The 27,771-nt window shown below is 65.3% G+C and overlaps 2 protein-coding genes across 3 annotated transcripts; both read right to left on the bottom strand.

Annotated features, from left to right (window-relative positions):
- Positions 1-106: 106 nt before the first annotated feature.
- On the bottom strand, positions 107-17,500 carry TINAGL1 (tubulointerstitial nephritis antigen like 1). 2 transcript variants are annotated; one of them, XM_061360852.1, is made up of 6 exons: positions 3,709-3,823; positions 2,104-2,287; positions 1,261-1,306; positions 763-886; positions 363-408; positions 107-247 (listed from the first exon to the last, which is right to left on the bottom strand). In XM_061360852.1, the coding sequence occupies exons 2-6, from the start codon at positions 2,221-2,223 to the stop codon at positions 107-109; spliced, it is 477 nt and encodes a 158-aa protein (XP_061216836.1). In that variant the 5' UTR covers positions 2,224-2,287; positions 3,709-3,823. The 2 variants fall into 2 exon arrangements, with proteins under 2 accessions (XP_061216836.1, XP_061216835.1); XM_061360851.1 differs by lacking the exons at positions 107-247; positions 363-408; positions 763-886; positions 1,261-1,306 and adding exons at positions 3,915-4,007; positions 5,561-5,624; positions 6,293-6,613; positions 17,493-17,500 and having other exon boundaries at positions 2,125-2,287.
- On the bottom strand, positions 9,704-27,026 carry KCNQ4 (potassium voltage-gated channel subfamily Q member 4). Its single transcript, XM_061360832.1, has 14 exons — positions 26,779-27,026; positions 18,263-18,353; positions 17,541-17,667; positions 17,271-17,446; positions 17,069-17,194; positions 16,848-16,985; positions 16,619-16,714; positions 16,296-16,384; positions 14,642-14,797; positions 12,171-12,385; positions 11,980-12,082; positions 11,604-11,735; positions 11,339-11,474; positions 9,704-11,235 (listed from the first exon to the last, which is right to left on the bottom strand). The coding sequence occupies exons 1-14, from the start codon at positions 27,024-27,026 to the stop codon at positions 11,017-11,019; spliced, it is 2,052 nt and encodes a 683-aa protein (XP_061216816.1). The 3' UTR covers positions 9,704-11,016.
- Between the last annotated feature and the right edge of the window lie 745 nt (positions 27,027-27,771).

Below are 27,771 nucleotides of genomic sequence, written 5' to 3'. Positions count from 1 at the left end.
AGCGAGGACCCAGGGGCCGATCCCAGCCCCCTGCCCCGCGGTACTGGGGGGGGTCCCCAGGAGGCGATGGAGGGGCTGCGGTGCTGGGCCATGGTGGGGCTGGGGCTCACTTGTGGGGCATGTCCTCCACGCTGACCCGGCCCCACACCCCCACCACGAAGGTCTCCACCTCGCACTCGTTGACGCCGCGGGCGATGCGGAAGTGGCCGCCCTCTCCCCACGCTGTGCCCCAGGAGTTGGCTGCGGTCTGCGGGGGGGACACGGCTCAGCCAGACCCCAAGGAGCAGGAGCCCAGCTCCTGCAGCCCCCCCCCGCCCCAATGGCTGAGCCCCAGCACACTCGTGGCACCCACAAGCACTCACCCAGTATTTCTGGGTCTGGCCATCGGGAAGCTGCTCTTCTCCCCACCTGCAGGAGGAGAGGAGGGCGGTGAAAGGGGATCCTCCCCATGCGCCCCATACTGCGGCCATCACCCCACCCAGCACCATGATAGCGGGGTGCTGTGCTCACCCCACTCCCTTCCCGGCCTCGGCACCTCCCTGCGGGCCCGCACAAGGTATAGAACACAGGCAGGTGCATTCAGCCATGGGGAGCAGGAAGGAAGCTGCTGCAATCTGCCCCTCCAACCCCCCTCCCTCTGCAGGGGCTGAGCACTGCACACTGCTGGCGCTGGTGGCCCCCGTCGCACCCTGCACCCTCCTTCCCCTCCCGCTTCCTCTCCCTGCCCGGAGCAAGGGGACACCCCCGGCCCCCCCCACCTACCCGGTGATTTTAACGGAGTGGGTCCCGTGCCGCTGGTGCTTCGGGCCCTTCCCCTCGGCCACCGGCGTGTGCCGATAGATCCCGCTCTTGTACGTGAAGAAATCCTCGTGCACCTCCAGGATGGCTGCGGGGAGGGGAGGGTTGGGGACCGGTCCTGCGGGAGGGCTCCAAGCGCCTCAGGAGAGAGGATGCAGGCAGCAGGGACACGGGGGGTACCCGGCAGGAGGGAGGGCAGGGGCCGGACCCCCGGAATGGGGCCGGGCTCGGAGGAGGATTGAAGCCATGAAATAAACCAAGCCCAGGTGCCAGGGCAGAGAATAAACCCCTGGGGTTAAGAAGCACCAAGCGCTGCTGCGGCAGCGAGACAGGAGCAGGAGCAGGGGTAGCACTGAGCAGGGGAGGAGCTGAGGGGGGGTCCCGGCCCCGAGCTGGGTGGCTCACCACCCCCGTCACCCCCCAGCCACTGCGGCACCAGCCCTGGGGCACACGGCCCCTTACCTTGCACAGGACCGTTCTCCAGCAGCTCCTTCATGATCTCCTTCTCCTGCAAGCACAGAGCTGGGATGGTGCCAAGGCCAGGACCCCGGCACTGCCCTTCCCACCCCATGGGGATCAGAGAATCATGGAATGGTTTGGGTTGAAGGGACCTTAAAGCTCCTCCAGCTCCAACCCCTGCCATGGGCAGGGACCCCTTCCACTGGAGCAGCTTGCTCCAAGCCCCTGTGTCCAACCTGGCCTTGAGCACTGCCAGGGATGGGGCAGCCACAGCTTCTCTGGGCACCCTGTGCCAGCGCCTCAGCACCCTCACAGGGAAGAGCTTCTGCCTAAGAGCTCAGCTCAGTCTCCCCTCGGGCAGGTTCAAGCCATTCCCCTTGGCCTGTCCCTACAGGCCCTTGTCCCAAGCCCCTCTCCAGGTTTCCTGCAGCCCCTTTAGGCACTGGAGCTGCTCTAAGGTCTCCCCTTCAGGAGCCTTCTCTTCTCCAGGCTGCCCCAGCCCAGCTCTCTCAGCCTGGCTCCAGAGCAGAGCTGCTCCAGCCCTCGCAGCATCCCCATGGCCTCCTCTGGCCTCGCTCCAGCAGCTCCAGGTCCCTCTTGTGCTGCTGCCCCAGAGCTGGATCAGGGCTGCAGGGGGGGTCTCCCCTTCACGCATCAGAGGGGCAGGATCACGCTCTGGGGGTGCAGCCCAGCACAGGAGCCCACGGGTGGGTGCTCTGGAGGTGCTGGTGGAGGAGCAGCTTCCCCAGGGGCTCCTCAGTGGGATTTTCCCAGCTTCATTTCCAGCCTTGGCTTTCCCAAGGAAACGACCCTGGGCCGAGCCCCTTCCCGCTCTGGGGCACTCACGCTGGAGGAGAGGCGGTAGGCAGGGGTGGACTGGTAGATCTCGTTGGCGTGGGTCTGCGGGTTGGGGCAGCGAGTGGTCGCCTGCCGCTTGCCCCGGCCCGTGGAGCGGCTGTGCATCATGCAGGGCTGCGCGGCAGGGCTGCTCTCCTGGCTGGTGAAGGGGTAGCACTCATCCGTCACCACCCTGGGCACAGGGACAAGCACAAGGAGGGGATGAACCACCCGGCTCCATCCGCATCCCCGAACGCTGCTCTCCATCCCACCTGGGCACCGTGCTCCCTGCTGGTACCAGGGGCAGGATGCGCACGGAGCAGCCCTGTGCTCTCCGCAGGTAACCAGAGCCTTGAAGCTCCTTATCCCATCCCATCGCCCTGCCCCATCCCATCCCCACTCACCCCCGCCTGCGCAGGTACCACCAGGCGCCATCCAGCCGCCCCCCGCTGCAGCCCCGCTGGTTGCGGGTGTCGCAGGACAGGAGGTTTTGGGGTGACAGGGCGGGGGTCATGTGTCCCATGGAGTGGATGGAGATGCGGTCCGAGGCGACGGCTGGGAGTGAGCAGGGGTCAGGGAGGTTCAGCTGCTCCCCCGGCTCCTGCCCTGCCCACAGCCCCACAGCAGGGCTCCGTCCCCACCGACCGCCCCATCCCACCCCATCTCACCCGCCGTGGAGAAGGCCCAGGAACCGGCGCAGTTGCCCTGGTCCAGGGGCTCATGGATCATCCCAGGCCACTTTGCAGCTGCATCGAAGTGGCGAGGCAGCACCTCGTTGGAGTCCATGTTCATCTATGGGAGCCAGAGTGGAGGAGTTCTCACCACACAGGGACCCTCCCCTCTGTTCCTCCTCCTCCCAGCATCCCAGGACTCGCTCCCAGGGTCCCCAGCCAGCATCAGCATCCCTGTGACCCACTGCAGGACCCCTTGGGATGTGGATACTCAGAGACCCAGCCAAATATGACTGGGATTTTGGTGTTCCAGGGGAGAACTTTCCCTAAACTTGGGTTCTCCAGCCCCAGCAGCTCCTTATGGGACACCATCACCAAGTGTCTGGTCATGCACCAACAAGTGCACGGCACTGGGTGTCCTGAGCCCCTCATTGTGGCCTCCGGCCGTTGACTCAGGCCCAGCCTTTCCGCCCATGGGGAGGACGCGGCCACGGCCCCGGCGTATCCCAGCACAGGAAGCGCCTCTAAAATTAAACCTCAAGGCCTTGGCTCGGGGCATGCGCGGTGCCTGCTCCCCACCAGCACCCACGGCCCCCGCACGCTGCCCGCCTCGAACGGGAGCTGGGGTCGGATGCAGCCAGAGGCACCCCACTCGCAGGGCGCTGGCGCAGCCGGTTCTGCTGACTCAGCACTATGGGGCTGGCTTTCCGATGGGAACCCAGTACGGAGGAGAAGGGGAAAAAACAACACTGGCAGCACAGGGATTGTCAGGGGGAATGTGCTGAGCTGCTGTCTCCAAACACAAGGGCCGCCTGCGGCACCCACCCGGCACAGCCCCTTCCCAGGGCAGGGGACACAGTGGGGACACACAGGGCAGGGGGATGCTGAATCTCTGCCCAAACCCTGCCGTGCCTCCGCTTCCTGGGCACCCACGGGGACTCACCTGCATCTCGTTCATGTTCATGACGGTGGGAGAGGGCCGGAAGGTGCCCAAGCGGTGCCGGATCCCATCCTCCAGGGTCATGCCCCAGAACTGGCTGTAGTTGGTGGCTCTCCAGCTGCAGGGAGGATGGGACATGGCTCAGGGGTGCCCCGAGAAGCACTGAGGGGGGGGCAGCCCCTCCTCACCCTCCTGTGCCTGGTCCTTACCCATAATTGCCCCTGTTGATGGCGTCAATCAGCTCCCCGTCCATCAGGCATGCGTGGTCCTCACACTGCCACTGCCCGCCGGGGCTGCAGGTGCTGCAGAGGGGATGGCACCAGAGGGTACAGTCAGACGGGGAGGGACGATGCCCTTGGGGTGACGGGGGGGGGGGCTGAATGGGTGTTGGAGCTCCCAAACCAGGCACTTTCAGCTCTCGCTGGCAGCCAGCGGCGGTTTGGGGGTCACGCCGAGGCTCAGCACCACGGGATGGGGTGAAGCTGGGCCAGGGACAGCCCTTGGCGAGGCCCTGGGGACCGCCCCAGAGGGCAGCGGGAGCATGGGACAGAGCGCGCTGTAAAGCAGCCAGGGCTGCAGCCACTTGGACACCAGCGGGGGGGGGGGGGCGGGGGTTCGGGGCTGGAGATACCCCCCGGGGGAGCTGCTTGTGCCCCATGGGGAGCCCCGCGGCGGGGGGGGGGGTGCCCATGCCGGGTGCGGGGGCCGGGGCCGCGCTCCCCCCGCACGGAAGCAATGCCTGGCACGCTCCCGCGGCCCCGCCATGCTCTTCCCTTTTAAGGAGCCCTCCGAGGCCGTGTCCCGGCAGCCGAGCCCTGATCCCACCCACGGCACCTGCATCCCATTCACCCCATCCCGTCCCATCCCATCCCATTCCATTCACCCCATCCCATCCCATCCCGTCCCATCCCCGGCTCCACTCTGGTGACCCTGTGCCTGCTGGTTCCCTCCATGGGAGCACCTCGGGGTGCAGCCAGCTGGGTGCCCACAGCACCTCCCGCGGCTTCACACTGCCCCCTTGTCAGCCCCTAGATCCCACAGGAGCCAGGCAGGGATAAGGTCTGGGCTGAAGCACTCCTGGAATTGCTGCTCTCCACGTGCCAAGTGCGGGGGAAGGATCTGGGAGCAGAGCCTCAGCCCCCCAGGGCAGCGCTGGTGAGGATGGGATGCAGGGATGCTTCCCCAGTGCACAGCCGGGGGACCTCCACCTTCACCGCGGCTTTGGGACGTCCTCCAGCCCCACAGCTCTCTGCCCCATGGTCCTGGAGAAACCCCAGGCAGCACCAGAGCTCCATGGAGGGGTCGGGCTGGCTTTTCACCTGCAGCTGCGGCGCGCACGCCTGCCCACACATGCACACACACGTGCTCGTGCCCTCACACATGCCCCACACGGAGCCTTTCATTCCCCTTATCTGCTGCATCGCTGCGAGGCAGCCGCTGGGGCTGCTCCCCGCCGCTTCCCCTCTCCCCCACCTCCAGGATGCCATTAATACCATTCCCGGATAAACCCCACGCTCTGGATAACGCAGACAGCGAGCTCCTGGCACGCAGCACGGGTGCGATGGCTGCACCGGCGCCGGGCTCTGGCCGCGCAGGCACGTCCCGTCAGGCTTGGGCAAGCCGGGCTCGGACCTGCGCGGCCAGAAAAGCCCCGGCAGCCCGCAGCCGGCCCGGCCACGCTCCACCAGGCCGAGCACTGGAACATGGGAGCGGCGCAAGGCCCCGGGCTCTCTGCTTGGAATATGCTGGAGCAAAGCACTTGGCACCGGCGCCCGCCACCCAGCTCAGGGCCCCCCGACGCCCTTCCTGAGGGCAGGCAGCGGTGCCGCGGCACCGGCAGCACCGGGGCACTCACCACAGGTTGCAGTTCTCCCGGTACGTGGCTCCGGTGGGATAACTGCGGCCAGCGCGGGCACAGCCTGGATGGGAAAAGGGGGAGCCCCGGTGAGCACTTGGCACCAGCACCCCCACGGCTCCAGGAGATAAATACCGAGGGGAAAACAAATGAGGTCTTTAGAGCCAGGCAGGTTCCTGGGTGCATCTCGGCACCTCCAGAGGTGTGATGGGGACCAGCTCGTGCCCCACGGCGCAGGGGTGGCTTGGCAATGGGAGGGTTAACGATGGGGCTGCTGAGCACAGCCTGGCGGGACAGGGATAAAGGGGCCAGTTGTGCCCGGGAGCTGGCTCTGCTCTGCAGGGACTTCTTAGAAAGCCTTGTCCTGCACGGGGGGGCTGCCCGTGCCCCCCTCCCGCCCCCATCCAGCTGCTGGAGGGGTTAAGCCAGGGCCAGCATCCGCCTGCCCCAGACATGACCGGGGATGTGTCCCCCCGTCCCCCTCTGACCCCCACAGCCCTGCCGCTGGGGAGGCAGGGGGGATGTGCTGTGGGGCCACGGGCTGCTCCCAGACCCATCTCTGGGAGCCCACCCCGTAGGTCCAGAGCAACCCTGCAGCGGGGACAGGGACACGGGTTTCCATATCCAGCCACATGCATGACCCCCACAGCATCACACAGCACAAGAGACACCCCAGGGCTGTGGCCCTGTCACACACAGCCCCCTGCCCGGCTGGACCAGGGGCTGCCTCACCTGGAGCTTTGGGGAAGGGGGGCGGGATGCCCAGGCAGTACTCCCAGAAGTCGGGGCAGCAGTCGGACACTGTTCTGTTGCAGAAGAGGTCGCAGTAGCAGAGGGTGTCGTGGTAGGGCACGGTGCAGGCGTCGTCGCGGCCGTGGCAGCACACGTCCCCCCGCTGGCAGTAGGACCCCCCGGCATCATAGACCCCGTGCTCGTAGAGACCGGGGGCCAGCTCCCGGCGGGTGCGCACCCGGGAAGCCCGGGACGCCTGGGCCAGCAGCCAGAGGCAGAGCAGGGCCCGCATGGTGCCAAGAGTGTCCCCAAGCTGCAGCCCTGCGGAGGGAGGGCAGTGAGCACGCAGGGCAGCTCCGCACCGACACCAGCCCCATCCTGCTGAGTCACCCACCCCAGAGCGCTGCCCACCTCTTCGCAGCCCTGCTCTCCCCCGGGACGCTCCACGGTTCGCGTTTATTAACTCCCCGTGAGACCGAAGTGGCTCTGGGCATCCAAAACACCGCTCCCCGCCGGTGCCCTCTCGGGGGGCCCTGAGCCCTCCCACACCCCTTAACCCCCTCCGCTCCAAAAGCAAAATCCAGCGGGAAGGGGCTCCCCTGGGCACCCGGGGGGGGAGGAGGGCACCGGTCCCAGCCCTAACCCCAGTCCCCGAGGGCGTTGGGACCACCCAGCCCCGTCCCGTTCCGTCCCGTCCCGTCCCGTTCCGTACCTGCCGCTCCCGCGCCGCCGCCGCCGAGCGCGTGCCCCGGCCCCGCCGCTCCTTATAACCGCGCCCCGGCCGGGGGGAGCGGGGAGGCGCCGGGGCAGCCGCCATCGGCCGGGCCGCGCTGCCCCTCCCCGGGCGGGGCGAGGCGAGGGTCGGGCCCGGGGCTCCGGTCGGGGCGAGCGGGAGCGAGAAGCGCGGCCCCGAACCCCCCCCCACCCCCGGCCGTGGTACCCAGCGGCACCTCCTGCCCTGCGGACCGGGGCTCCCCGGGTCCTGCTCCCAGCCCCGCGCCCTCACACACTGGGGGGGTCCCGCAGCTCAGCCCTGGCACCCAGCGGGGTCCCTCCGCTGCCCGGGACATGCAGGGGAGCGAGGGTAGGGGGGGTTCATGTCTCCCCCCTCCCAGCAGCCCAGCTGCAGGCGGGCAGGTGGATGCGACACAGGGAGGGATGCAGACGCAGGGACACCCCACTGCCGCCCAGGGCACGGAGTCGGTGTCTCTTGGATTCAGCCCCGTGTCCAGGTGCTGAGGACCTGGGAATGGGGGTCATGGCCACCCCACAGGTTCTGGTGTCCCCTGCAGCACCAGCGCTCACTGCAGGGCTTCAGCTGCCCGCCCCGTGGCTCTTGCCTTGTCTCTGCTCCACAAGGAGCATCTCCCAGCTCTGCCGAGGGGATCCTCCTGGTTCCCATCTGCAGCCTGCGGGGAGGATGCTAGGACTCATCAGGGTGTGCTTGCACCCCAAGACCCCATGTACAGGGAGCACCGCATCTCACTGGGCATGAGAGCTGCCAGGGTCCCCAGGGCGCTCTGAGTGCCCAGACAAGGGTCCTGCAAGAGCCCCATGCAGAGACCCCTGCCCAGCTCCTCAGCTGTTGTTCTCAAAAGGGCTTTTCCTGGAAGTGTGGCCTTGGGCTGGAGCTTGAGCTCGAGGGCTGTGGAGCGCCTCAGGAAGGAACTGGGTCCAGCCCGGAGTCCGGCTGTCTCCATGACTGGACTGCCAGGAATTCAGTGAGTCACAAATTCCCCAAGACCCTCAGGGGACAAAGCAGAGCCACTGGCTAAAAGGACATCCCCAGCGTCTGCTCCGGGTCCTTGTGCTGCTGCCAGGCAGCTCCCTGGCGGTGGCTGAGGATGCCGTGGGGTGCTGCCAGCAGAGATGGCCCCTTCCCGTTGCAGTCCCCATTCCCCCACAGCAGATAAGGGCTCGTGAGCGGCGGCGAGAGCAGCAGCAGTCCAAGTGCTTGTGACCCCCCTCGCTTCCTGCGCCGTGCTCCGCATGCCAAGTGTGGCTCCTGGTGGGACACAGCGATGCAGCACTGCGGGGTCACGGTTTGCTGCCTTCCCTGATGCCAACATCTCCCCCGCTGCGCGGCCCTGCTCCGGGAAGTGCCAGCCTCTGGCACACGTGGGGCAGCCAAGGTGGACGAGGGCAAAGTCCAGCTGGGGCACCTTGGGCCCACGTGGCTGCGGGAAGCAGAGCAAGGAGCTGTGGGTTGGCACCGTGCCCGTCCTGCCCTCACCGCTGCTGCCTGCGCCCCGCAGGAGAGCCGGTCCCACCACTGCATGGAGATGTGGAAAGAGCCCAGAGCCAGCTGGGTTGGTCCTGGATGCCCCACGGAGCAGCAGGGACGCGCGGAGCCGCACCATTGCACAGCGCAGGGTGAGCACCCCACGATGCACAACCCCGTGCACGATCCCTCCAAACCCACCCTGGAAAGCCACCGATCCGGCCGGGGAGCCGGGCAGTTTGCTCACACGGGGCTTTCCTGCTGCATCCTGGCTCGCCCTTCAAAGCCTCTGCTTCAAAGCAGCGTGAGCAGGGGGTGCGCAGCGTCAAGGATCCCCAGGGATCACCCAGAGGGGCCAGGGGACCAGAGTGACCCCAAAGCCCCCATCCCAGCAGGCTGGGGCAGCGCTGGGGGCAGTGGGGCCAGGGCAGGGAGGCGCTGGCCCCTGCAGTGCTCCGAGCCAGCGCTGAGGCTGTTGGCAAGAAGCATCCAGGAAAGGCAGGACCGACCTGCGGCCGGCCCCGGCTTCCTCCCCGGCCAGCGCTGGGGCAGGGCGGTGCGGGAAGGGGCCACCCCGAACCCCGACACTTGCAGGCTGGGGTTCACATTGTCCCCACGACCGCCAGCGCACAGGGATGGGGTGAAGGCTTTGTGGTCCCTTGAGGGGTTGTGGTGTCCTGGATAAGGGGGCTGCACCCCCCACCCCCGGCGTGGTCCTGTGGAGGCACCATCCCCGCCTGGGGACAGACTGCGACACTTCTGAAGAGGCAGATGGGACACAGCGACCCTCCCAGGGGGTCCAACCGCAGGGCACCGGCCCCTCTGCGGCGGCATCGCGCCTGCAGCCAGGGCACGCAGCGCCGTGGATGTGGGGATCGAGCCGGAGTCGGGGCCCCGTTCCCATGTCGGGGGACTCAAGGCGAGCCCGGGGCGGGGGGGGTCATGGTGGTGGCCGGACGGAGGGTCCGTGGCCGCGGTGCTCGGTGGCGGGGCTGGAGTGCCACCTCCCGGGGGAGCCGGGACAGAGACGCGGGCGGCGACGGCCTCTGCTCCAGGCTTTAATGAAACCAATCCGTTAATGGTTAATCAAGTGAGGTCACGGCCCGCGGGGAGGGCTGCGGGCACCCGCCACGCTCAACCCACCCGGTCAGCTGCTGCGTGCGCATGCACCCATAGCACCCATAGCACCCACAGCACCCACACACCAACCCACCCATGACACCCAACCAGCCCCTTGTGCCCCCCACAGCACCGCTGCCCCACCGCCCGGGGTGAGAGGAGGAGGCCAGGGTGGCATGGGAGCACTGGGGAGGCTGCAGGTGGCTCTGGCCGCATGCACTGACAAGGCAGAGAAACGAGCAGGGTTCGGGGTTCCCAGTGCAGGAGCAGAGGCACAGGGGGGCTAGGGAAGGGGGTGCAAATCCCATGGTGCAAAGCCCAGAGGGGGGCTGCACTGGCAGCAAGGGGATGGCCAGCACCGAGCCCCCCGGGACCCCCGGCTGCCCCAGCTCGGCAAACTTTGGCACTACCATGATCCTGCAGGGCTGGAAACCGGCCCCAGCTCTGGGGTCAGGGCATGACAGGAGTCATGGACAGCACCCCCTTACCTGACCTGTGCCTCCCAGTCCACAGAAGGGATGGGGACATGGAGAGCACTGCAGGACCAGGCAGGGAAGGAATCCTCTTAGCAAGAATAGAGTCTGGGATACAAGAGGGAGAGATGGCTCTTTGGGACCACTGTCCCCATTGCCTGTGCTGCATCCCTCCCTCCTCCCCAGCCTCTGCTCAGCCCTGAGCCCCCGTGGGCAGCAGAATCCAGCCCTGTGTGCTGGTGGAGGGATTTGCTTATTGCCTATGAGCCCCATGGATTGCTCTTCCCGGGGATGTTGCATATTAAGACATTATTGCATAAATATATATATATGTCATCTATATATATATTGCCCTGGGAGCATGCACGGGCAGCCAGAAGGCTCTGCTGTGCTTCTAGAGGTGCAGCCAGTGCTGCAAGCAGAGAAACAACCCAGGCAGAAGAGGGTGAAGGGGGCAGAGCCCCGTTACCCAGCCTGAGGGGGGCCTGACACAGCCCTGACACAGGTAAAACCACAGTGGGTCTTGCCCCAACATCCCTGCTCCGTCCCAGCAGCCGGAGGGAGATGGAGCCTTGCATAGCTGGAGCTGACCCTGGCTCAGCTCTGGGGGACCAGACTGGACCCTGATGAGGAGCTGGATGGGGCTCGGCCTGGAGCATCTCCTCCATGGCTGGGGAGAACTCAAGGTCCCGGGAGCTTGGGGGTCTCCCCCCTGCGGAAGGGCAGGAGCATCCCAGCAGCGTGGCCTGGCCATGGCGCGGTGCCGCTGGCTCCCAGCCTGTCCCGGTGCGGGTGCCCCACTGCAGCCGTGCTCCCACAGAGGAAGACTTGGTTCAAGTAACGCGGTGCGGGCCATCCCAGCACCCATCCCGGCGGCTGCACGGGGCAGGATCCATCCGCTGCCACCCTGCTCAGTCCATGTTGGTGCTGGCCGACCTGGAGATGGTGAGGGTCTGCGCAGAGACCGAGATGTCCTCGTGGTCCACGGGGCTGTGGTAGTCGGAGGTGATGTCTGGCTCGCAGGGGGGCACCTGCACAGCGGCCAGGCTGAAGGAGTTGATGGAGCCCTTGCGGAGGCACTGGGAGTAGAGCCCAAGCAGCAGGTCCAGCTTGTGCTCGATGGACTGTACCTGCAAGGGTGGGCAGAGCTGGGGGGGTCCATCCCCATGGAGAAAGGACAAGGGGGTCCCAGCTGGAGATGGTTTTGAGCTCCCAGGGTGCTCCCCTCCTGACCTGTCTTTCCACCTTGACCACGCGCCCCATCATGCTCAGCTCGTCCACCAGCTCCGTCTCCAGCGCCGGCTTCTCCACCTTCTCCCGCACCTTCTTGTCCACAGTGAGGGTGCCCCTGCCCACAATCTGGTCCACGCTGGCAGGGAGGGAAGGGACACAGCCCATCACTCCCAGTGGGAACAGAGGGAGTGAGGCCACAAGGGGCTCCAGGGACATGGTCACGGGTAGCGATGGGTGACCCAGGCAAGCCTCGAGGGCAGCTCACCGTGTCTGCAGGCTCTTGATCCTGCCCAGCATGTCCAGGTGACCGGCCGAGTACTGCTCGATGACGTCCTTGACGTCGTAGGGACGCAAGGTCTCCTTGAACTTCCTTTTGGCCACCAGGAACTTCAGGATCCTGCAGGAACACCAGGCTGGCACTGGGGAACCCCAGGGGCTCTGTGCTGAGAGGGGGGGGTGAGCACTTGCAAAACACCAAGGTCCTGACCACTGCCCCTTTGGGATTGAGCCAGGATCCATCCCTGCTCCCTGCCTGGCTTGGGCACCCCCATGGGCTGGACCGGGGGTCTCTGGACAGATCCACTCATCCAGATGGGAATGGCAGCACAAGCACCGGCGGGCACAGGAGGGGATGGCCTCACCTGACGGCCCGGATGAGGGTCTTCACGGCTGGCATGATGTCCTCACAGGTCAGGTCGCAGTGGGAGCTCTTCTCCTCGCCGCTGTCCTCCAGCGGGCAGTCAGCTGTGGATGGAGCAGAGATCGAGGGCTGCAGAGACCCCTGTGCCCCCTGAAACGCCAGCATCCGGAGCCCACCCGTCCCGTGGCTCACCCTCGACTGTGGTCCGCGGCTTGAGCCTCAGGGATGCTCGGAAGCGCGTCCGGTCGTTGAAGCTCCAGCTCTTCTGCACCTTGGTGGGGCTGGAAGCCTCGGGGAGGTCCTCGGTGCTGGGGGAGCGGTGCAGGGGGGGCCCGAGGTGCTGCCTGCCCCGGCTGCCTCGCTGCGAGCTGCCCAGCCGGATCCGCTCCTTGATGCCCATCCTGTTGCTGTGTGGGAAGAGCCGGGAGGCAGGTCAGTGAGGGGGGACAGGGATGGGGACAGGGCAGGGAGTGGATGGATCCCGGCTGTGGGAATACCCGGTGCCCACACGGTGGGGGTGAGGATGGGGGTGTCCGTGCCGAGCTCATGGAGAGTCCCTGGCACATGATGGGCACAAGGTGTGAGCTGGGCCAGGGGCGGGCGATGCTGCGTGCCCACGAAGGAGCGGCTCTGGGGTTACTCCTTGAAACACCCGAAAAGCAGAGAAAGGAGACACAGAGACAGGGAAGGAGGGGACAGAGCTGTACGGTGCTGGGGAGGACACAGCAGAGCCACGGCAGAACACCCGGCCCCTGTCCCGCAGGGAGCAGCGCTGCTCCTGCTCCATCCCTGCTGGCACGGAGGCACCCAGCCAGGCCTCTTTATCCTCCTCATCCTCCTCCTGGCTACACCTCCTGATTCAGGCTCTGCTCCAGCGGGCGGGCGGAGCAGCCCCTGCCTGCCCTGACACGAGTTCTGCTCCCAGGTCCAGCCGGGGGAAGAAACAGGCTTCGTTTATGGAGGACCTACACAAACCCACCACCTGGAGCTCCCTTATGTAGGGTGCAGGACCGCAGGCACACCCTGAGCCACGCAAGGAGGCCAAGCAGATGCACAGCCCCTGAGCAGGGGAAGCCAGAGCCTTTGGGAAGCCTCCCGCATCTCCCGGGGCAGGAATCCCAGGGCAAGTCAGAGGGAAAGGAAGGGTACTCCCAGTGCGGGTCGCTGGTGAGCTGGTCCCAGGCAGGGCTGTCACAAGCCCCTGCAGTGGGTGTCATGCGATCCATGCCGGAGCATGGGAAGGATGTGTCCTGGGGAACTGAAATGAGATTCAGTTTGTCCAAGTGCCCCGCTGATGGCCATGGTAAGCCCAGCATGGCCAATGGACCGCGCTCATCCATGCTGCATGGGAGGGGAAACTGAGGCAGGGGTCGATGTGGGGACACTGGGGACAGGCAGCTCAGCACAGGCCATGCACAGACCCCTCTGCCATGCAGAAGAATCAGCCTGCAGCCTCTGACCCCGCTGCCTCAAGCCCTGGCCCCTGCTCCCTGCAGCCAGCACGGGCACCATGCAGGATGCTGTACCTCCGTCTCCACGTGCCCCACGTCCGCAAGAGCCTCCTCTTGCCACTAAGGATGGGGCTGGAGGGGCAGGGCAAAGACATAGGAGAAAACAAGAGTTAGCCCTCGGTCAGGAGCATCCCAGGCCCCAGTGCTCCAGGCATGACCCAGTGCATGGGTGCAGGGGCCCAGCCTGCCATGGTGAGCATCACATCACCCGCTGCACCAGCACGGTACCCGCCTGTGCTGTGGAGGCAAGAAGCACGAGTAATGCTGTTTGTGTAGGTCCTACATAAACACTGAACGCCTGCCCCGCAGGGGAAGGTCCGGTTTCCCAGCAGTGGGGCTCTCCCAAAGAGAGATGCTGGCACATTACCTGAGGCGTAAGCACTTGTGAGGCTGCACATCCTCCTCCTTCCAGCTTGGGGGTGAATGGGGGGCACAGGGGGTTTGGGGTGGGTTGGAGGGGTGGAGGGGAGAAGGGTGAGCAAGGCAGGGGAGGAGAGAGACAGAAGATGAGATGTTATGAGAGGTGATGCTCACAGAGGAGATGGGGGCTTGGGCCCCTCCCGGCTGGGACGGTTGGGGGGTTCAGTCCCTCCCCTGCCAGCTTCTGAGCCCAACAAACGCATACTCACCTTGGGTCTGGCAGGCGCTCCAGGTCCCCCGGCCCCACACCTCACTGCACCTCCCATAGCCCCTGCTCCTTCGTCACAGGGGAAACCGAGGCACGAAGCTGCCTCTCCCCACCTAACCCTGACGCTGGCCTGGGTTCTCCTGGGCACTGGGGCAGCTTGGAGCGGCTGCTGCAGGCGTGGGAGCCCCCCTCGGACGGGAGGAGCTGGGTTTGCCCTCGCCTGGCTCTGCAGCAGCCCCAGCCCCACGGGCTCACAGCGCTGCCCTCGCAGGACCCTTTCCAGCCCCTCTGGGCCGCCCTGCGCAGGGTCCTGGTGCCGCGAGGGGGAGATGAGCGGAGCAAGAGGCTTCCCCATGGCCCAGGGGGAGTCCATGGGGACCGAGCGCGGCCCCGCCGGAGGCAGTGGCTGGAGCGGGGCTCTGGGTTGATGCTGACGGGCACCGCGGTGGCACCGCAGGAGGACAGAGAGGAGCAGAGAGAGGGCAGAGAGGGGAGAACACGGGGCTGGGGCTGCACCCTCCTACCTGTCCCCTGAACAAGCAGCGGGGCTGGCGCTTTTCTGGCCAGGGGTGAAGGGGTGATAAGGCGGTGGGGCTCCGTCCGGCAACTTTTTCACCTCTGAATTCCTAAATCCTCCGTTGCGGACTCGGTGCAAATGCTCAAAGATAAGGACCAGTTCTCTGAGGTTGGGGTTAAATAAAAACATGGAGAAATTAAACCTTCCAAAGCAAAGGAGCTGAGCAAACCCAGGCTGCGCAACGCCAGGCTGCCTGCGAGCCAAAGCAAAACCAGGGCAAGAGAAGCAGCAAAACCCAGCACTTTTCTTTCGAAAGACGGCTTCTTAACAGCTCCGAGCGCTGCTGCTGGCTCCTGGGGTGACAGAGCAGGGGCAGGGGTGCTGGGAGCCCCACAGAGGGGTTGGATGGGTGCGGGGAGGGATGGGTCAGGCAGGGAACAGGCAGGACAAGCACCGTGCCATGGCGCAGGGACAGGGGTGCTCGCCTCCACCTGAGCCGGGGGTCTGGGCGCTGCTGGAGCAGCCAGGAGGGGCGAGCTTAGAGCTGGCCCTATCCCAACCCCTGGCACAGAGGGAGGGGCCGGTGGAGCCCCCGTGGTGCCCGCACTGGGATTGCCCCGCAGTGGTGCTGGGGAAGCCGGATCTCCTGGGGTGGGACCAGAGGGATGCGCCCGCGGCTCGTGAGGGCCTGTCCTTGAGCAGATGGAGCGAAACAGAGCGCGTCTGTGACTGCGAAGGAACTCGTGGACACAGCAGGGGCAGGACATGAAGGCAGGGGCAGGACGTGAAGGCAGGGGCAGGACGTGAAGGCAGGGGCAGGACGTGAAGGCAGGGGCAGGACGTGAAGGCAGGGGCAGGACGTGAAGGCAGGGGCAGGACGTGCAGGCAGAAGCAGACCCTGGTGGGCTCAATGTGATGGGAACACACAGAGTATCTTCAATCCAACCATGGTGGCAACATCCAGGGGCCCCAAGAGGGGAGAGTGTGACATGGACAGGGCATGGGGCTCCCTGCCAGACCCCCACGTCCCTCTACTCTGCTGCCAGGCTCAGAGCCAGCGCCTGGCTGGCTGCAGCTCCATCACCCCAGCCACGAGGTCCTGTGGCACCATCCTCTTCCTCATGGTGGTGCTGGAGGAAGGCTATGGATGGGTGAGAGGGGACATGGGTGGGATGGATGCTGGGGGATGGTGAGGATGAAGGAAGGAATCCCAGCTTGGTTTGTATTGAAGGAACCTTAAAGCTCCTCCAGCTCCATCCCCTACCACGGGCAGGGACACCTTCCACTGGAGCAGCTTGCTCCAACCTGGCCTTGAGCACTGCCAGGGATGGGGCAGCCACAGCTTCTCTGGGCACCCCGTGCCAGCGCCTCAGCACCCTCGCAGGGAAGAGCTTCCTCCTTATCTCCAGCCTGAACTTCCCCTGTTTCAGTTCGAACCCATCACCCCTTGTCCTGCCCCTACGGTCCCTGGTGAGAGCCCCCGGCTCCAGCAGATGCTGTGCTCCAGTGTCCCGGGGCTGAGCAAGGATCCAACCGCGCTGCTCAGCCCCACAGAGCCCTCAGCGGCTCCACGTGGCAGGGGCTGCCCAGGCTGTGGGGCACCCCATGGCCCCACAGGGACCCCCTGGGACCCCCGCAGCCCTCGGCCGGGCGCTGCCTACCTGAAGGCGGGCAGGAGGCTGTCGTAGTAACACCAGGTGGCCGTCAGGTACGTGCGGCTGACGTCCGTCGCGTACAGGCGCCAGGCAGCCTGCAGGGAGCGAGGAGAGCTCCTGAGCCCCTGCCAGCCCCACGCATCCCTTGGCCACCACAGGCAGAGCCCAGCACCCAGGACCCACCTCTGGGGTTTAGTGTTTGGGTTCGGCCTGCAGCAGGCAGGGGCAGGCAGAGCAGATGGGGCGGGGGGAGAGCGGAGCATCCCCAGGAAGGGATGCAATGGGATGGGATGGGATGGGATGGGATGGGACATTCAATCCTGTGCTACCTGGATCAGGTTTGCAGCTGGAGTCCTCCTCTTCTCAAAGTGCTTCTGCCGATGCTGCTCCTGCACTTTCAGGGCGAAGCCAGAGCCCAGGATCCCCTGGGGATGGGAAGGATGGGGTCTGTGGGTGCCAGCAGAGATGGGGACGCTCTCACCACAGGGGTGGATTTGGTCCCTTTGTCCGCATTTCCGTGGGGCTGGAGGCACAGGGACCTCTCCCTGCCCTACTCACGGCGGGCAGCGCAAAGAAGGAGATGCCGAGCAGGGCGAATCCAGCCGCCAGCATCCGCCCCAGCCACGTCTGCGGTGTCTTGTCCCCGTAGCCGATGGTGGTGAGGGTGACCTGCCCGGGGGCAGAGCAGGAAGAGGCCTGGAGGGAGCTCCCCCACCGCAGCCCCATCCCACCCTCCTCATCCCCTCCCGGCACTGGGAGGCCGCGGCGGCCGAGCTTACCGTGCCCCACCACAGTGAGTCGGCGTAGGTGGCAAACTCGGCATTGGCATCCTTCTCGGCCAGGTAGACGAGGAAGGAGGAGAAGATGAGCACCAGGAATCCGATGTACCAGGCGGTGATGAGCTCCTGCTGGGGCACGGGGGGTGAGAGGGGCTCGGGGGCTGTGTGTGTGGGGGGCCGCACCGGGACCCCATGTCCTCACCTTGCTGTGTGCATAGACAACAGAGCCCAGCAGCTTCCAGGTGCCGCCGCGCCGGTCCATGCGCACCATGCGCAGGATCTGCAGGAAGCGCATGCTGCGCAGCGCCGACGTGGCGAAGATGTTGCCCTGCGTGCCCGCAGCGATGACGGCCACCGAGGCCACGCAGACGATGAAGTCTGCGGACAAGCAGAGGTTTCCCCACCATCCGCAGCAGGGGCCGACGCTGCCGCTCCCCGCATTCCCGCGCTCCCACCCCGAGCATCCCGGTACCTATCACGCAGAAGGGCTTCCTGGCAAAGCGGAACCGTCCCCGCCAGCCGCGGTAGCGGCAGCAGCAGCCGGCGGCCCACACGCGGATGATGTACTCCATGCCGAACACCACGATCATGACAAACTCCTGCCGGGGGGGGGGAGAGGGACACGGGGTGAGGTGGGGGCACTCGGCTTTGGGGGGGCAAAGTGAAATGCAGGTGTAAAAGAGGGAGAATGGTGTCGCTCTGACACAGCCCCGCCTGAAGCCATCCCCAGGGAATCAGGGCAGCGAGACGGGAGCCGCAGGCGCCGAGCCTGCGTGAGCAGCCCCGGCTCCTGCCTGTGCCAAGCTCGTACCGAGCTGGGTCCTTTTCCTCCACCGTCAGCATTGTCCTCCTGCCTCTCTCACACACTGCTTACTCGTGGAAAGTCACAAGGACCTTCCCAATTTAGTCTCCATCACTCGGGAGAACTCCGGCGTCAGCTCTTTGTGACAGTTTGGGGGAAAGTTGCCTTTTTTAGCCCCTCCTGCCCTGCCTTTTCCAGCGGTTTGTACCTGTCTGCACCAGTGGCGGTGATGGGGCTTCCTGAGCTGGAAACAGCTCCTCCTGTCACTAACACCAATGACCAACAGCGATATCTGGGCTGGGAAGGGGTTGGAGGGGTTTTGTCCGTGATCTTGTCTTTTAGAGCACAATGTGGGGGGGAGGACCCCGAGCACAGCGCTGGTCCCCACTTACCAGGATGAAGAGGCACTCGTTGGCCAGTTTCTGGTGCTCCTGGATGGTGGAGAAGACCGACAGCACCAGGCAGCTGAAGACGAGGAGGAATCTGGAACGAGAGCGGGTCAATGGGGGCATCAGGGCAGGCTGCTCACAGCGGGGACCCCCTGTTCCCTGTGCAACCCCGGGCATGGGCTCGGTGCATGATGCCCCCCTGACATCGCTCCCACTACTCCCCCAGTGTGATGGGGACCAGCCTTGCGTGGCACCCGCACACCCCTGAGCAGCAGCAGGAGGAGGACCAGGCTCCAGCAGCCGCAGGGCTCAGCGCCAGGCTCTGCTGCAGCCTCTGCCCAGGGAAAACAACCACTAATTAAAGGCAGGGAGGAAAGAGGGGGGTCCTGCACCACAGCAGGGTGCTGCTGCTGCAGAACAGGGACCAGAGCTTCTCCTGACCGCCCCCAGCATCACTGCCACTGAGGGGATCCATTCCTGAGAGCTGGCTTAAGGCACAAGGGGCTTTGGCCCATTTAAAATAGAAGGGGGGGGAAGAAAAGAGACTCCGAAGCTGAAGCAAATGAAACTCCAAAAATACATTTTTTCCCCTGATCCAGCGATTCTAAAAATAGAAATAGGAGGGTTTGTGCCACCGGCCACGTGACGGCGTGCTACGGGCCACCGCTGCCAGAGCCGGCACCGGGATGGCACCGGGGGCACGGGGCACTGGAGCACCAGGGTGGACGGGGTGAGGCCCCGGCATGATGTCCTCAAGCGGGTGAGCATCCACCCTGCCCACCCAGCACCATCTCCCCAGTGCCCGTGGGACCCATCAATGGTGTGGGGGACACCTGCTTGGGACCATGCTCCCATCTCCTCTTGTTGCTGACATGGAATTTAGAGCTGGGCCTGGACCAGCTGAGGGGTGAAACCAGACCTGACCTGCATCCCTGCCCCAGCGCCGCGGGTGGAGACCCTGGTTGATGCAAGGGAGAGGAGAGGATGCTCTGTGCTCTCTGCACACCCAGACAAGGGGGTAGCACCCAGCTCACACCCCAGCCTAAAGGGGACAGGCAGGTCCCTTTCCCCAGAACCACCAGGAGGGGAAACTGGAGATGGGACTGATGGAAGAGAAACCCCAGGGAACAGGAGAAAGTCTGGATCCAGAGTACGGAGAAGTGAGAACCGGAGCAACACACCATGAGTGAGCTACAGGAATGATGGGGCTGAGGGTACCGCAGCCTGAACACCACCCTGCCCTCGCTGCGGAGGATGAGGCTCCTCTCCTAGGCACTGCCCATCTGCAAGGCAGAGGCTGGAGCCAGTTCCTTCTCCCTCTGAATTATTAATGGAGCCCCTTTCCTCCAGCACAGCAGATCTGCGTTAACTCCTCCAGCAGCCAATGGCACAGCGGGCACATGAAGCCCCTGTCCTGCCCGTGCCAGCACGCTGCCGGCTGCTGCTTCCCAGCCACCGTGGTCTGAGGAGCAGCCCCAGAGCTGCTGAGCAGAACCTCAGCAGGGAGCATCACACAGTCGGCACTTAGCAGGCGATTACATGGGCAGCGAAGCACAAGGCAGAGGAGGAGGCAGGAATCTCCCAGCCTGCAAAGATTTGTCCCTCTCACCCCAGCCAGGAGCAGGGAGGGGGGGGTCTCGGTACCTGGGATGCTGCTCCCATGGGATGTGCTGTGGGTGGCCCTGCCTTGGCGAGCAGCAGGTCACAGTTAGCACCAAGCTGAGGCCCCCACTTCTCACCACGAGCAATGGGGCCGGTTGGTAAAGCCGTGCTGCAGACACCTTGCACCCGGCCCCCGGCATCCCACAGGATTTGGTGGAGGATGCAGGCATGTGAGGCCCCTTGGGGCCGGCTGGGAAAGAAACTTTCTGGGAACACATCACCTGCTTGGAATTAACTCATAAGCCTGGGCAAACGCCCCGTCCCGCTGCCGGCAGCGCGTAAGCAGCTTAGGGAGAGGGTCAGATGCCTGAAGGCAGCGGTGCCAGCAGTGCCAGGCTTCCCACCCACCAAGGGAGGTCAAGAACCCAGGAGCAGCACCAGGGAACATGGGGATGGTGCAGAGATGGTGGGGCAGGAGCCAGCAGCAGCCTCGCTGCCTCCCCGCTCCCCTGCGCCAGCATCCCATGGGATGCAGGGAGCAGATGCTGTTGTTGCTGAGCCGGTGCATCAGCTCTCCCCAATTAAACTTCCCAGCTCCCAGCAGCCCCCTCCCCGAGGGGCTCCCATGACCATCCAGACACCTTCCCACTGGCACATGTCCCATACAGGAGGGGACACGGGGATGGGATCCCTCTGGTTGCTCTCACCCCAGCGGGAGCGGAGCCTGGCTGCAGGAACATTCCTCCCCAAAATAATTAAAACCCGATGGGGGGCCTGGCTTGGAGCGGGTGAATCTCCTCCCATTAATCTTCATTACAATGGACTTTGCCATATGCTGCTGCCCACCCGGCGGCGCGGTGCCAATGGAGCTCCAGGTGAGCTGGGAAAGCTGCTGAGCACAGGGAAGTGGGGCCGGGTCAGCCCTGGCCAGCGAGGAGCAGAGCTGGGCATGGGGGCAGCAACCAGCACCCAGTGCCCACCCAAACACCCCCGGGCTGCAGCCTGGGAGAAGCTGTGCCACCGCACCCGGGTGAGTGAGGGGACCGTGATGCTCAGAGCCCATGCAGTGGGATGGGATGGGATGGCACAGGGCAGCCCAGCTGCAGCCCCAGCCCCAGCAAGAAGCCGGTGTCCAGGCTTGGAACAGCGGTGACAATGGGCACCCACCCAGACCCCGCTTCACTCTCGTCCTGCGCAGGCAGCATCAGGGAGGCTCACAGTGAGCCCAGCGATAACTCAGCAGAAGGAAAACACCACGTGCTGCAGGATAAACGGCTCAGCCAGGGGATGAGCGAGCCGCAGCCTCCTCCCAACGGCCCAGCTCCCTTCTCTGCCAAACCTGGCCCCATCCCGGTGCTGGCAGCAGCGCTGGGTGCCCCCCCCCCCGGGCTGTGCCACTGTGGGAACCCCGGAATCCCCCTGGTTTGGGTTGGAAGGGACCTTAAAGCTCATCCAGATCCAGCCCCCTGCCACGGGCAGGGACCCCTTCCACTGGAGCAGCTTGCTCCAAGCCCCTGTGTCCAACCTGGCCTTGAGCACTGCCAGGGATGGGGCAGCCACAGCTTCTCTAGGCACCCTGTGCCAGCGCCTCAGCACCCTCACAGGGAAGAGCTTCTTCCCAGTGTCTAATCTAAATCTCCTCTCTCACAGTTTAAAGCCATCAACCCTGGTCCTCCCCATACATCCCTTGTCCAAAGCCCCTCTCCAGGTTTCTTCTGGCTGTTTGGACCAACACTGGCCCAGCCCAGCTGCAGTGGGATGGGGATGAGGATGCAGATGGTGCTTTGCTCTCCAGCTTCCCCAGCCCAGAGGCTCAGCTCCCCGAGCACCGTCTGCGGCTGCATAAACACAGTTTACAGATCCCCATCCCTCTGCGCAGCAGCCCATGGGCAGAGGTGGAGCAGGCAGCCTGTCTGCCCATGGGATATAAATAACCGGGTGTACCGGGCCTGTTTGCGCCCGTAACCATGGCACAGGGTCCGTCCCGCACTGCAGAGCAGCAGCAAAGCAGCGAGCCCTTCCCCACGGTCAGGGAAACCGGAGCTGGAGCCAGGAGCCAGCCCAGCACCGCCATGGCACCGGCACTGCCAACCCCAGCACATGCTCAGAGCCGGGTCCATGACCTGGTTATTGTCAATGGCAGAAGGAACGTGCTGCTCCGAGTGCTCTCCTCACCCCGGAGCCAGGGGTGCAGCAGGACAGTGCCTCCAGCACCCTGATGCAGACTAAAAGCAGGGCTGGGATGAGGAGCAGGCTGCAAACCTCCTCCTGCAGCCCAGCAGCACCCACAGCAGCAGCTCCAGGCGACATCCCAAGGCACGCAGCAACCAACGGCTCCAACATCCTTGTGCTTTGGCAAGCAGGAGCCAAAGCCTGCAGTCAGCATCACCCATCGCCCTCGCACTGCACAAGTCTGCACCCCCCTGTGACTCCCATCGCCCCTCTTCACTGTCCCCATGGGGAGCTCGGTCACAAGGCTCCTGCGCACGCTGCCAAGATGCTCACACGGAGCGGCCGAGATAGTTTTGCTCTTGAATCATCTGGCAAGGAGCTGGCTTAAGGAGGGGGAAAGGAACCCAGCACATTCTCAGCTGGACCTTCAGTGCGTGGTGGGCTTTGAGCCCCGGGAGCGGAATTGGGGCTGTCCCCAGCTCCAGCACCCAGGGACTCTGCAGGGAACGGGGAGTTTTGGGATACAGGGACATGAAGAGCCCCAAGGAGCAGAGGCAGGCTGAGATCCCAAGTGCATTGCACAAAGGGCAGAAGCACCCACAGGCAGACAGAGGGTCAGGCAGGCACTAGCTCAGCCCCACTCAGGGTCAGGCAGGCCCTAGCTCAGCCCCACTCCAACCTTCATCCACAGGGTGTGCTGCTGAGCATCACCTCTGCACCCCGCAGCAGTGGGGCATCCCCCATCCTCAGGTACCCAGACTGGCACCTCCTGCTCCGGGCCGAGGAGCAGCAAGAGCGGAAAGGGGGGAAAAAGGAAGAAAAAAAAAATCAATGCCCAGTTTCATATTGCGCCAAAGTCGCTTAATTTTATGCCCTGGTGGCACCGCAGCCGGCTGGGAAGTGCTGCGCCGGCTTCTCCTCCCCCTGGCGTGTCCCCCAGACGCAGCTCCCGTTTCAAGCCGGGAAGGTGAGCAGAGCCAGCCCCGCGAGCAGGACCCCCTGTTCAGGGCACAGCCTCCCCAACCCCTTTTCTCTGGGCCATACAAGAGTAGCAGCATGGCAGGAGGCCACCAACCACACCAGCCCCTGCTGGAGATGCAGTGGTGGCAAGTTACAGCCCAGAGCAAGGCGTGAAGCGATTTCCCTGCAAACCCTCTGGGCCACGGAACAGCCGCGGATGGGTTGGCAAAGGGTTGGGATGGAGCTGATGCAGGCAGTGACCATGGCAGCAATGCCCAGCTTAGCAGGGAAAGCGCCCTCTCACTGCCCAGGTGGTGATGGAGGGATGCGGCGAGATGAGGGGAGCACAGCACCACAGCCCTCCTCCCTGCAGCAGGGACAACGGACCCCTCCTGCACACCACAGCCCTCACCGGGACCACAGTAGGACCAGAGCACCGGGAAGCTCAGGGACAGCCCTGCTGTCAGCAGCCTGGTCCCTGGCCAGTGCATGGGGGGACCTGCCAACTGCTGCCCTGCGCCCATCAGCACCCTCTGTCCCTGCCAGCTGGGATCCCCATGGCTCCGAGTGAGGAGAGCCCAGTGCTGCTGCCTGGCATTGCTCAACCCGTGCCAGGGCTGCCCCAGGGCTCCACTCCCAAAACACACCCGGGGACCTCACAGCACCAAATGCAAGAGCAAGGGTGCCACAAGCACCCCCCAGGCTCTGTGCTCTCATCTTCTCCCTGCCCCGGGTACAGGGTGACGCTTCCACAAAGGCAATGACACCAAATGAACCCAGCGGCCCCCAGTGAGGTCACGGTGGCAGGCAGGGGCTTGCGGGTTGTTCCCGGTGCTGCCAGCTCCGTGTTCCCCAGTTCGCTCCAGGTCAAACTGCTCTTCATTAAAGCGTTCCTCTAGGAACAGGGGCAGCGCTGAGCTGCGCTTCTGGGGCACCCAGCAGTTTCATAACCATGGACACCAGCTCCCAGACCCTGGCTGCCATGAGGCAGCCCCATGGGGACCATGCTGGGGGGGTGGCAGATGGCCCCAGAGAGCCCGGCTGCAGGGAGAAGCCTCAAAGTGCAGCAGGAGCAGCTTGAACTGAAACCTGTGCAGTGCAACCCCTGCTGCGGGGCAGCCCACTGCCGGGCAGCACCAGGCCGGGCTGGCAGCGCTGCCTGTGCCAAGGGCAGAAGCCTGCAGCGGGTCCCCAACAGCTCCATGCACAGCACGAAGCAGGAGCTGGGCACGAGAACAGCCCTTCCCTTGGCTTAAAGGGATTGGGAAAAGAAGTTTCCATTTTGCCTTCTGGCTCTAAAGCCTTTAGGTTAATGCACTGGTCACGCTCCTGCATTCGCTCTGCAAGCTCCAGGGCTGGAAACTCTGATTGCAAGAGGACAAGGCACAGCTGTGAGAGCCCAAGTGTCTGCCTCCATGGTCGGCACGGGGTTAGAGGGGATGGGGCTGCCCAGTCAGCACCACACACCTCAGCCATGGGTCGGCCCCCGCACGGGCACCCACATTCACATCATCCCCTTCCTACAAAGGCTGGGAACGCACAGGAATGCCCCGCATGGGACCCTGAGGGGCTGCAGAGCCCCAGCAGCAGCTCTGAGCCCATCAGGCCAGAGCCCACCACAGCTCAGGGGCTGCAGACACCGTGAAGCCACCAAAACACCCTGCATCAGCCCAGCCCCAAGTGCTGGGCACAGGAAGCTGTTCGGGATCAATTCTCCATTCAAGAGAGACTGGATTTGTCCTTTAAACGGTACCAGCTCACCCCTGCCCCTGCCGTTGAAGTGCCCCGGGGAGGGAAGCGCGCTGCTCCTCAGCAACGTTTCCATCCTAACAGCCCCATGGAGCCAGGCAGCGCTCAGACGATGCTCAAGGATGGGTGCTGTGAGCAGCGTGGCCCTGAGCTCGGGCTCCATCTCCCCCGTGCCTCGGTCTCACCGCACATAGGGGTAACACCGCCCTCCTCTCCCTGGCACCCAGTGCGCACGTCCTGAGGCACCCCAGTTCCTGGGAACTCCACTGCCCTTCGCTGCTGCGCACAGGGGAAACGGCTACTTTGGAGAGGCAGAAATGAGCCACGCTACAGCAAACGGCTTCACGGAACAGTCGCCCACATCTTGCACCCACTGCGTCACCTTCCCGGCTGTGAACCCAGCGAGTGACGCAACCCCACATCCTCCGAGTGCTCCACAGGCTTTGCTCCTGCCGCAGACCGGGCACCTCTTGCCCACACAGAGCAATGACCGTCTCCTACAGCCTGGCGCTGGAGGGACCTGGGGCTCGGTGATGGGAGCAGATAGGTCCGATGTGGCTGTTCCTGGGGCAAAACATGCACAGGTTGGGAGGAGGAAGTGGTGGAGGACGCTGGGACACACGAGTTTCAGCTGCGAGATGAGCAGGGCATCTCTCCTCCAGCACCTACACCAAAGTCTGGTCCCCCTCCTGCAGCGGGAGGTTTTCGCTGCCACCGTTAATTCCCTGCAGGAAAAGCTCATTTGAGGGCAGGATTTGCAGCGTAGGGATTCTTGTGGAAGCTCAGGGCAGGCGTTACAAATGGCCCCCGGGCTCCTCTCCCGCTCCCCGGGGAGCTGAGGTGCCCTCTCAGCCGGTGACTAATTCATCCTGCCACCCCGATGTGCTCACCTCGGCAGGAGCCGCTCTGCTGCCTCCTAATGAGCTCCCGCACGCCGGTAAGGGCCCAGCTCCGAGGGGAGGGCAGGAGGCAGGCTTGGCTCACGGTGCCACAGGGGTCTGCGCACGCCAAGCACACAGAGGGAACCCGCTTCCCCCGCCATGGCTGCAGGGGTGTCCCGGCAGTGTCCGGTGCAGTCCTGGGCTGGAGCATCCAGAACATCCCCCCCCAGCATGGAGCCTCCCCGCAGCCCTGGTGCGCTGTGGACAGCTCAGCTCCGCATCCCTCTCAAAGCAAACAACCCCAAAGGGCTGAGTACTCAGCCCTGAGCTGTGCCTCTTGGAGAAGCTTCCTTGTAAAACCCACGGGTTGCTCAGGGAGCAGCACCACAAACTGCAGGGAGCCAGGGCAGGGAGCAGATGGGAGCATCCCAAGCTCCATGGCTGGAGAGGGATGGTAAAGTGCAGGGGGCTGACAGCGGCCGTGACCCAGGAATGGGCACAGCTCTTGAGGTACAGCAGCCAGCGGCTGCAGGGACAAGGACACCCCGTTCCCAGCTCCCCCGTCCCACCCGGCCACAGCTCCGGGGGTGCCGGGCTGGCACTTCTGTCCCAGCACTCCAGGTACACAACAGGACGAGGAGCCTCTTCCCACCCGGCTCTATCCGCTCAGCTCTGCCTTTGAGGCTCAGAGAACCCGGCAGCAGCCGAGGGGGCAGCGGGACGTGACCCAGCTCCGCGCCGGTGCCGCCGGGAAGGGGCTCGCTGCACCGGGGACACCAGGTCCCATCCCCCGGGACGCGCTCAGCTCCCCGCAGACGGAGCCGGTGCCACGGATCCACTGGGTCCCCGCTCGCCCTCCCCCCGGGATCCCGCAGCGCGCTGTTCCCATCGCTCTGACCCCGTTACCGGGAGGAGCGGCTGGAACCGGCACCGGCGGCGCTTCCCGGCCACCAAAACACGGAGAAACTTCTCCGGTGGAGCCCGGGAGCCGGAGCCCGGTGCGGGGCTCGCTCGGAGCCACCCCTGCCCGCGGCTCCCCGCGCTCCCTTCCCCTCCCCTCGGGCACCGGCACCAGCAGCGCCCGACCCCGCGTCCCACCGGGACCGGGAGTCCCGGGACGCCGCTGCCCGCCGCTCCCCGCTCCCCGGCACTCACATGAAGACGTGGTAGACGAAGGCCCACCCGCGGGGCCGCTCCAGCACGTTGTACAGGCAGTTCTGGAGGCGGCGGCGGCAGCACCGCGGGGACCCGGCGGGGCGGGGGGCGGCCCCGGGGCGCGGCCCCGGCAGCAGCTCCCGGCGGCGGGGCGGGGGGCTCCCTCCGGGCTGCCCGGTGCCCTCGGTGCGCACCGCGGTCAGCGCCAGCACCGCCCGCCGTTCCCCGCCGCCCTCCGCCCCGGCCATGGCGCGGCCCCGCTCAGGGCACCTCCGCCGCCCGCTGCATTCCCCCCCCCGCTGCCGCCGCTCCTCCTTCGAACGCGGCGCGCCCCGGCCCCGCTCCGGGGCCACCTGCCTTTAGCTGCCCGCCGCCGGGCCCTCCCCCGCGGGGCAGGCCCGCCCCGCCGTACCTGGCCCCCGCCCCCGTCTCCAGCGGTGCCCCCGGTGGGAGCTCCGGACCGGGTGCGGGACCCTTCCCCGTGAGGGTCCTGGGGAGCGGGGACTTCTGCTGCCCCCCAGCAGCGGGGACAGCGCCCCGGCCACGGGTGTGGGGCACCCCGGGGGTGAGCATCCTGTGAGTGAGTATCCCAAGCCATGGGGCATGGAGCAAGCATCCCAAATCAGGGGGTGTGGAGCACTTCGGGAATGAGCATCCCAAACCAGGGGGTGTGGAGCACTTCGGGAATGAGCATCCCAAACCAGGGGGTGTGGAGCACTTCGGGAATGAGCATCCCAAACCAGGCGGTGTGGAGCACTTCGGGAATGAGCATCCCAAACCAGGGGGTGTGGAGCACTTCGGGAATGAGCATCCCAAACCAGGCGGTGTGGAGCACTTCGGGAATGAGCATCCCAAACCAGGGGGTGTGGAGCACCCTGGGATTCAGCTTCCCAAACCCCATGGCATCAGAGATCTCTGCTTGGAGCATCCCAGGCACAAGCTCCCTGGGGCAGCTGGCACCGACGCCCCCCCCCGGTGCTGCTTGACACAGAG

This window comes from Neopsephotus bourkii, unplaced genomic scaffold (assembly GCF_033783945.1).
Source record: "Neopsephotus bourkii isolate Nb327-2 ecotype Australia unplaced genomic scaffold, CSIRO-AGI_Nbou_v1 NB_1036, whole genome shotgun sequence".
Lineage (NCBI taxonomy): Eukaryota > Metazoa > Chordata > Aves > Psittaciformes > Psittacidae > Neopsephotus > Neopsephotus bourkii.
The sequence above is the reverse complement of the archived record's forward strand: the minus strand, read 5'-3'. Positions and strand labels throughout refer to the sequence as shown.